This window comes from Hydra vulgaris, chromosome 04, assembly GCF_038396675.1.
Source record: "Hydra vulgaris chromosome 04, alternate assembly HydraT2T_AEP".
Classification (NCBI taxonomy): Eukaryota; Metazoa; Cnidaria; class Hydrozoa; order Anthoathecata; family Hydridae; genus Hydra; species Hydra vulgaris.
The window spans coordinates 47,087,871-47,097,848 of NC_088923.1; the positions used below are offsets into that span (position 1 = coordinate 47,087,871).

The window sequence follows — 9,978 nt, forward strand, 5'->3', positions numbered from 1 at the left end:
TTTGTACAATAAACAATTTGGTTTTAAATCTGGTCATTCTACTGATCACGCAATCTTACATCTTGTCCACGATATATTTAAAGGTTTCAATGAAAAAAAATATACTTTAGGTGTTTTCATAGATCTAAGTAAAGCCTTTGATACTGTCGATCATTTAATTCTTTTGTCCAAACTCGAGTTCTATGGCATCAAAAATTCTAACTTGGCTTGGTTTAAAAGTTACTTGTCTAATAGGAAGCAATATATTTCTTACCATGGTGGTAAAACGGATAATAAGATTATTACATGCGGTGTTCCCCAGGGATCAGTTCTAGGGCCCCTTTTGTTTCTAATTTATGTCAATGACTTATATAAATTTTCTAATATTTTAAACACAACTTTATTCGCCGAGGATACGAATTTGTTTTATTCTCATGAAGACATTAATATTTTATTTTTAACAGTTATCAAAGAACTTGATAACCTAACCCAATGGTTTAAAGCCAATAAATTATCTTTAAACATTACTAAAAATAAATACACATTATTCCATCGTGTTCATAAAAAAAAAAATATTCCACTTAAACTTCCAAATCTTTTTATTGATAGAAATATAATAAAAAGGGAAATATCGTCAAAGTTTTTGGGCGTAATACTCGATGAAAATGTTACATGGAGAGAACATATAAGTATTGTTGAGAATAAGGTTTCTAAAAATATTGGTATACTGTATAAAGCTAAACAGGTCTTAAACCAATCTTGTCTTAAATACATATACTTTTCATTTATATACTGTTACCTAAACTATGCTAACATTGCTTCGTGCAGCACCAATGTTATAAAGCTTAGTAAACTTCTATGTAAACAAAAACACGCCATTAGGATTATTACAAATGAAAATCGCTTCTCTCATTCAAAAATACTTTTTAGTAAACTTAATATTCTAAATGTTTATAATTTAAATCTCTATCATGTTCTTATATTTATGTTTAAACTTGATAAAAAAATGGCACCATATTTATTCAACTCTTTATTTAAAAAAATAAATCACATATACAGCACAAGATTTTCAAATAATAACTATACTCAATCCAAAACCTACTATTCTGCCACAAAATACTCAATCACAAACCGAGGACCTAAACTCTGGAATACACTTTTAAATAATGATCTTAAACCACTTTCTTCGCTTAATCAATTTAAAACTAAACTTAAGCAAAATCTTTTACTAAACGACAATGAACTAAATTTCTTCTGAAGCGTTTAAAATGAGAGTACTATTATTAATGATTTAGTATTAATAATTGTTTATTACTACCCGTTGTGCACAACACTGCTGATTCAACGTTGATCCGGTGATGTTGAGTGGTGATCAACGGCGATCAACGAATTAACACTAATAAACTAACGGTGATAAAATCGCCATTTACAACTGTTGTCAGGACACTGTTGCTTCAACGTCGTTTCAGCGCGAGTAAAACTTTACCAACCACACATTTATACATGCGTGATTGGTAAATTTTAATCATGTCACAAGTTATTGTATGTAAAGGTTAAATTTTGTAATTTGTAATTTTTTTTTTTAATAATATATTATGTTGTATATTTAATTTGTTTTTATCTTTTTTAATTAAAATTTATTTGTTTTTCACCAATTAAACTTAAATATAGTTAAATTGGTTCATTACCCAATTATCATAATATAATGATGCTACATTCTATTGTTAAAAATAATTAATTTGTAGTTTAATTTATTGAACTCACTGCTTTTAAAATTTACTGTAAGGCAAGACAATATATTTAGCTATATAAATGCAATTTATTTATCTCAATTTGATTTTTTATCTTTAATGTTTATAGTTTGGCTCCTTGAAGTATTTGTTATTTTGCTTTTTAATGAAAATATTTTAAATCTATTATGATGTCTTTTAAATTAAACTAAAGTTTTCAAGACAATTTTCTTAATTTTACAGATTGTTTAGTTTTTTCAATTTGAAGGCGTTTTTTTAAAAGGGTATTAGTTAAGGTTTCACAACCTTAAATTGTGGAAAATAGCCTCTATAAATTAATTATGTAACAGACCGACCATAACCCATATTACTGGTTGCTTTCTGCTAGTTTTAGAATATTCTTATAAGCGTATAATTTTTATTTCATGATAAAATTGTAGCAAATACTTGAAAAATTACCAAGTTTTGTTAAATATACTACTGGTTATGATTAAAAAATCTCGAAGTAGTTATTTTAAGCATTACATGAGAGACTGGCGCAATAAAAATAGTCAGATTAATGATTTATTAAAAGAAGATAAGAATAGAGACAAAAAAGTTCCTTCATCAGGATCTACTTCAGCAGTTTCTACTGCAGAATTATCAAACATCAAGAAAATTCCAATTGAAACTAACCATCAAAAACTAATTGAAAATATTGTCTGCACTAAGCAAAATTTTAAAAACTGTTATTCCTCTGACTCTGACAGCATAAATAATTTTTCTAGTAATTATACTTTATCCGATGAAGATGACTGTGTTCCCTTTGATATTGATTCCTCAGATAATGAAAAAATATACAACAGTACAACAGATGTAAATGAAAATATTGAAATAGCTAATCAAGATGTAACAACCATATCTTTTCTACGAACGTGGTCTTTAAAACATAACATTAAAACTGCTCCGTTAAATGAGCTTTTAATTTATTTAAATAGTGTTGTACCAAGTTTACCAAAAGATAACAGAATATTAAAGAAAACATTACGCAATATGAATATTATTAAAAAAGCTGGCGGTGATTTCATATATCTAACAGTAGCTAATGCTTTATTATATTATTTAACATTCTCAAAAGATACACAGAAGTCTTTAGACTTGACAGTCAATATAGATGGAGTGAAGGTATATTCAAGTCAATGCAAATTGTTTTGGCCAATTTTGATCAAAGGTAATAAAAGTTCTCCATATTTGGTTGCTCTGTGGTATGGTGAAATTAAACCTAACAATGTTTCTTGCTACCTTGAGGAGTTTATTGAAGAAATGAAGCATTTGTTAAATAAAGGGTATAAGCATAATAATATTTATTTTCCTGTCTGTTTAACTGCTTTTATATGTGACGCTCCAGCAAGAGCATTTTTAAAGTGTATTCAAGGTCACAGTGGATACAACTCTTGTGAAAGATGTGAAGAGCATGGTTCATTTAAACAAGGTGTAAGGCTGTTAGGCACATCTGCACCACCTAGAACAGATGCAAAGTTTAGTTGTGGTGTTTATGATTTACATCAACACAAACCACTCTCTCCTTTACTTTCTTAAGACTTTTCTATGGTAAGTGGATTTGTATTGGATTACATGCATCTGATATGTTTAGGAGTGGTGAAGAGATTGTTACACAACTGGGTGAGAAGACCATCAACACATAGATTAAACCAAAATGTAATTGATTAAATATCAGCTGAAATGCTTCTTATTGCAGAAATGACCCCTTCAGAATTTCAACGTACTGCGAGAAAACTAGATGACTTGTTATATTTTAAGGCTGTAGAGTTTCGTTTCTTTCTCTTGTACTCTGGATTAGTTGTACTAAAAGATAAGATCTCTGGTAAAGAATACAATTTGTTTCTTGCTTTGTCAATTGCTACGCGTATACTTCTTTCTAATGTTTTCTGTAAACAAAAATGTTATGTAATATTTTCCAAAAAGTTATTTTATTGGTTTACTAATGAGGCTGTTATACTATATGGAGAGACTTTTTCATCTTATAATGTCCATTCTCTAATACACATAGCTGATGATGTTTTAAATCATAATAAGTCTTTAAATGAGCTATCTGCTTATCCATTTGAAAATTAATTAGGATGTTTAAAAAAAGTGGTACACTCAGGGAGATATGTTATATCTCAGACTGTCAAAAGGTTAGAAGAAAAGTCACAACTCCATGAAAATGAGGGGAAAAAAATAGCTTCTTTTTTATTGCAAAGTCTGAGTTCACAATTATAACAAAAAAGCTTGGTGAAGATATGTTCCTTGGAAGGTTAATCAAATTAAAATATTTCTCGCATTATTTTAATGAACCAGACTTGTCATCTACATACAATATCTTTTTTATATCTACGATTGATAATTATACTGAATCTGTTTTTAAAAAAGAAGCACTTTTTTCCAAAGCAATCATTATGCCTTTTTCAAAAGGGGGTTTTGTTTTTATGACTTTAGTTCATTGTGACATTTGATACATTAAATAAATGTATATGTAAATTTGTTGTTTTCATTTTTGTTGTTTTAATGTCTTGGAACTATTTTTTACTGTTTGATTGATTCTAACTGTTTGATTGTTTTTAATTGTTTGATTGATTTTAACTGGTTAGTTGATTTAAGTATTTAATTTTGTTTTGAAGTTGTAATTTTAATTATTGGATATATTTTTTTAATTATTGAATATATTTAAAAACCCAATAATGTCAATATTCACATATCAATACTATCAAATACCTTTTTTCTTCTTATTTTAAATTGATTTTTGATTTTAAATATATATTACAAAAAGATTTTTTGTAAATAGATTACAATTCCGACACTTATATTATATTATTCCGACAATTATGGCATTTTCTTAAAGTAAAATGGGTAGAACCACATGCAAATGGGTGGAGTAAAATCCAATACGGCACAGTGCCAACCAACTGGATTGAAGAAGAAGAAGGACAAGAGTTTATTAGTTGGCCTTGCAATACTAAAGATGTAGATGTAAGATACTAAAGATGCCACAGATGTAAGATACTAAAGATGCCACATATTAAACGTTGCCAAAATCCTGGAACTAATTGGTTATTTTTTGTTTTAATACAAAATTTTGGGAGTGCAGGTATTTATAAGGGAATTCAATTCATTATTTATTAAAATAATACTAAATTTAAATGAATTTTATTTATGTGAATTAGTATATTTTTAGAGAGTTACATTAGTTGTGATTCCATTAAAACATGCTCAGAATCTGAATCTGATCACAATCCACAATTAGGAAAAAGAAAGTACAACCAAATTTATTCATTTGCATATCAAAACCAATTCGGTGAGCATTTTTTAAATGTATTTCTTGTATGAAACTTTTTGATTTGAATCAGATTATATTGAATGTTACTGTTATTAGTCAAGAAAACCACAACTAGTACTTGTAGTGTTGAAGTAACTCTTATGTATAGATCAACTTTAAAATTATCAATTGAATAAATTTAAATATTCAAAAAAAAAAGAAATAACAATAAGTACAACTAAGGTTTTTGTTTCATTTCTAGAAAAAAGATTTGCTAATGCCAGAACATCAAAAAAAAAGAAGTCAATGGATACAGAAACAAGTGAGGATGAAGTCTGTTTTTCCAGTACACCATTTCCAAAATTAGACAGTAAAGATTATGTTTATATATTATAAAAATCCAGTTTCATTAAAGTTTTGTTTTCTTTCTGTTCTTTTTTCATACTGATGAATGAAGTTTTCATACTGATGGATTTATTAACAATAAATTACAGATAATGGTTCTTGTGTATCTTCATACAGCAATTCTGCAGCAAATAGTTCCAGTGAAGGGGTCAGTAATGTTGAAATTAATAATAAGGAGTAGTCTTTAGTTGAGTTTCTTTGACTTCTTTTTACAAAAAAAAAATTTATTGGCAGAAATTTTTTTATTTTTGTGATTATCTGCAAACTGACTGATAACTATACTCATTCTTTAGTTAACTTGTGAAAAAGCAATTAATAAAGAAGTTCATAAGAATGCTGGGGAAACAGATAAAGACCATATTTCTGATCAAAGTAAGAAAAAGTTCATTTAATATTTCTTTATGAACAAATCTAGTAATTTTATTCCTGTAATTTTATAACCCTAGTTGTAGCTAGTAAATTAAAATTGTCTAAATTAAATTTATCTTAATTTTTTTAAAGCCTTTAAAAGAACAATGTTAGCAGCAATAGCATGAATAGAAAAAAACTTTAATGACTTCAAAGTCTCATTTAAGCAGAATGATTTAAAATCTTTAGTCAAACCATTACATGTGTCAAAACTAAGTTTTAATGAAATTTTGGATCTGGAAGTTAATCTGTCAACTAATAGCAGGGTTGCAAAAAAACCGGTTTTTTTGAAAAAAACTAAAAACCATAGGTTTTTTTAAAAAAACCAAAAAAACCATGGTTTTTTTGGTTAAAATTAGGTTTTTATTAAATAATGCCGTATTTAGTTATCTTTTTAAATTAAAAAAAAGTATAATGCATTTTATTTGAGTAAACTATATTCTTTATCAATATTAGTGTAATATTTTATCAAAATTATTCAATACATCATTGTTTAATGTTCTATATATAAATACAAGCTTTGCTGCTTTTTCTACCCGCAATTGATTTCTTAACTTAGAATGAACAAGGCCAAAAGTTGAAAAAATTCTTTCCATTCCAGCACTAGAAGCTGGTGCATTTAATAAACCTTCAATATCCATTAAGTTGAAATCACAATTTTTAGAGATTTCCACCATTCTAGTGGTGATACATTTTTTAAAACAGATTCACTATACAAATAGCTTTTATCGAATGGAGCAGATTTGGCTTTTAATTTGAATACTATTAGTAACAAATTCTTGAACTCTTTATCTGCGAAATTCATGGCAGCTTCATTTTCATTTTCAAAAAGATTACATCCAAAATATCAAGGATCTATTGTGTTTGCCAGGAAATGAGCATCATTGACAGTCTGAAGGTATCTAGATTCAATTTTTTTTTTTTTTTTGTTTGTTAAAAATGATAAACTGTTTATCAAATCTTTAAAAATTTCAACAGTGTCACTTATTTTTGTTTGATCTCTTTGCAACTTATCTAGAGCTACTGCAATTGGTTTTAATATTTTAATAAATCTTCTGTGTTTCGCTTTATCTGTATATCACTTACTTTTTTACCAATCATAGGATCTAAGTCTTTATTTTTTTCAAACATTGTGAAAATGATGCTCCAGTTGTTGACATATTTTTCAAGTGAATCACATACAGAATTCTAGCGAGTTTCAGTAGAAAGTGGCAATTTTGCTCCTCCATTTAATTTATAAATTGCTCCAGCTTTATGATTATTTCTTATATATTTTATTATTTGTGTAACATTTGCTCACATTTTCAATGTAAAGATCATTTGCTAAAAGATTCAGCATATGAGCAGCACACCCAAAAGTTATGATAATATCTCTTTTAGATGACAGTACTTGTCTCATTGATTTCATATTAGCTGCATTGTCAGTCACAAAGCTTTTTACTGTGCATCCAAATTTACAAGATATTCAAGATATTCACCAGTATGTGAATGACCAGAAGTGTTGATTGTTTCTACTAAAATGTTAATTTTATCTGTAATTACAGAGATACAAACTATAGGTTCATTATGTACATTACTCCAGCCATCTAAAGACATGGCTACAATTTTACCATTCAATACATTACATTTTTCAATTTTTTCTGCATAAACCCTATCTAATATTTCTCCTCCAATTTGAGTTCTATTAGGTACAGTGTATCCTGGATAAAGCATATTGATAAATTTTTTATTTTTATATATAAAATTCTTTGTGTTCAACTGTTCTGAAGCTAGAGTTTGTACTGTATATAAATCTACCAAGTTGCAGATCAAATAAATCTTTCTCTTTGAGGCTTGTTTGTGTGAAAAACTTATCTATTTTCAAATATTTATCAGCTGATGTTGAATTGAGCTGAGACCTTTTCATTTGTTGTTGTGACGTTGATGGTGAGTTACCTTTAAAATGAAATTGCAGTTTATTGAATTATTCTAAGTTAATATGTCTATACATGATAATTCAAATATATATGTTTACAATTTATTGAAAGTTTAAATTTAAAATGGCAATGCAGTAATTTAACTACCTTCAAAAAGTTGTTGATCTTCCATTGACTCCATAATTTCATGGGCTTGTGATTGCTTGCACTTTTTTATATGTTCATGCATCCTTTGAATTTGACCTTTCATTTCTTTTCTACACGCATTACAAACTGCTCTGCACCCCTTTCTTTCTGGAACAGTCACTCGTATATATTTTAACCAAATCATATCACATTTGCGCCCAGTTTTTTGAGACATTTTTTGTGGTATCAATAAATTATGTTAGAACTACTTATAGTTTTGCTAAACATTTAAATATTTATTTCATCAGGAAGTTTTCTTAACGATATATATGTGTGTGTGTGTGTGTGTGTATATATATATATATATATATATATATATATATATATATATATATATATATATATATATATATATATATATATATATATATATATATATATATATATATACACACACACACACACACACACACACACACACACACACACACACACACACACACACACACACACACACACACACACACACACACACACACACACACAAATATATATCGTTAAGAAAACTTCCTGATGAAATAAGTTCATCAGGAAGCAATGCTTCTTGATGAACCTAATGAAGGAGAAAAAGCCTGTAGAAGAAAAAGCCTGTAGAAGAAAACAGATAAATAAGTGTTATTACTAATTTATTACTGCTCTGTTCTATAAGAACACTGAGGACTCTATTCTATGAAAAAACAGAAACAAAAATCATGGATTTAAAAAAAATATCTATATTAAAGATTAGTTGTATTTGTTAACATAACCCTGTTTTAGTTTTCTGTTGTAAGTTCAAATCTTTTTAAAAAAAAAAATTAATTTGGTTTAAACCAACATTTTTTTAATTGGTTTAAACCATTTGGTTAAAACCATGCTACCCTGACTAATAGTAAACAAGGATTATGCAGTGAGAAGTTGTACATTATTATTTTTGTTTTTGGCTTAAGTTGTTTTTTACCTTGAATTTTGTGTCGTTTTTAAAGTTAACAACTTTTTTTTCCCAGGTAGAATCAGTATGTAATGTGGGTGGAAAATCTACCATAGATATGACTTACAATGTCATGAAAAAATTGATGAGCGACGAGGCTTCGTGTCATTTTAACATAAAAGACAGTAATCAGAAAATCTCATTTTGTGAAAAGTGCCCAGTATTATTTTCTACTATTATTGGTAAGTACATCTTTGAGTTTTTACCTTGTTGTTGTTTTTCCATCGGTTGTCATTAAAATGCTCTTCAGTGGCGGGTTTATTTCGTGCCTTAGGCAGAAGGCTTAATTAGAATTACAAAATGTGTTGTTATACCTTTTATATTGTACAATATAAAAGGTATAACAACACATTTAGTAATTTTAGTATAAAGTTAGAAAATAAACGTTATTTACTTCTTTACTTATTGACTTCAAAAAAAATAATCTAACGTTAGATTATTTTTTTTGAAGTCAATAAGCAAAGTAAAGTAACTAGCGTTTACTTTCTAACTTTATACTAAAATTACAGTCCTATATTCAATCCGGGCTTTAGGTAACTGCCTATTTTTGCTTAACACATAATCCACCACAGGCCGTGCTGTGGGGCTCCTATAAACGTTCGGCATAAATCCGGCCGTATTATAATACTTGTTACTTATTTCGGATTCTTACTTATTTCGGGTTGTTACTTTTTTTGATGCATCATTGTTTGTTTATGTTGTGTGTTTTTTTAGATGCTATCAAACTACAAGATAAAACTGCTAAAGATAGCGACATAACAACCGCCATAGGAAAGTGGTTGCGTATGCATGGCACGCTATATAAACGTCAAACGACAAAAAAGCAATAAAATAAAAAATAACATCGTTTTATTTGAAAATAAATTTAAAATGCAGATAATATTTTACTTATTAATTAATATTGTTTCTGTTTCTAATTATTTACTAGATAAATAGAAACGGAAAAAATTATTTTGTATCCATAAGTTTTTCATAAGAAAATCCTTGAGGATCTAGAGGACATTAGTATAAGGATACTCTTTTAAGATAAATTACGAATAAAATTTAGTTATTCGTTGGAATAACGCAGCAAGTATAAAACAAATGTATACA

General features: G+C 27.8%; 1 protein-coding gene across 5 annotated transcripts; it reads left to right on the forward strand.

The window, feature by feature from the left end:
• Positions 1-1,298: 1,298 nt before the first annotated feature.
• LOC136079849 (uncharacterized) lies at positions 1,299-9,766 on the forward strand. 5 transcript variants are annotated; one of them, XM_065796491.1, is made up of 8 exons: positions 1,299-1,531; positions 4,534-4,836; positions 4,924-5,043; positions 5,267-5,374; positions 5,499-5,557; positions 5,703-5,781; positions 8,903-9,068; positions 9,601-9,766. In XM_065796491.1, exons 2-7 carry the CDS (start codon positions 4,758-4,760, stop codon positions 8,917-8,919), a joined length of 462 nt encoding a protein of 153 aa, XP_065652563.1. In that variant the 5' UTR covers positions 1,299-1,531; positions 4,534-4,757; the 3' UTR covers positions 8,920-9,068; positions 9,601-9,766. The 5 variants fall into 5 exon arrangements, with proteins under 5 accessions (XP_065652563.1, XP_065652562.1, XP_065652560.1 ...); XM_065796490.1 differs by having other exon boundaries at positions 1,299-1,521; XM_065796492.1 differs by lacking the exon at positions 1,299-1,531 and having other exon boundaries at positions 4,301-4,836; positions 5,267-5,326.
• Positions 9,767-9,978: the final 212 nt, after the last annotated feature.

Excerpts from the sequence above, each read along its gene's own strand:
- LOC136079849 (XM_065796488.1), top strand. The coding sequence starts at position 2,196 with ATGATTAAAAAATCTCGAAGTAGTTATTTTAAGCATTACATGAGAGAC. Across the intron at positions 3,035-4,533 it reads AAGCATTTGTTAAATAAAGG|ATTACAATTCCGACACTTAT; the intron begins GTATAAGCATAA and ends TTTTGTAAATAG.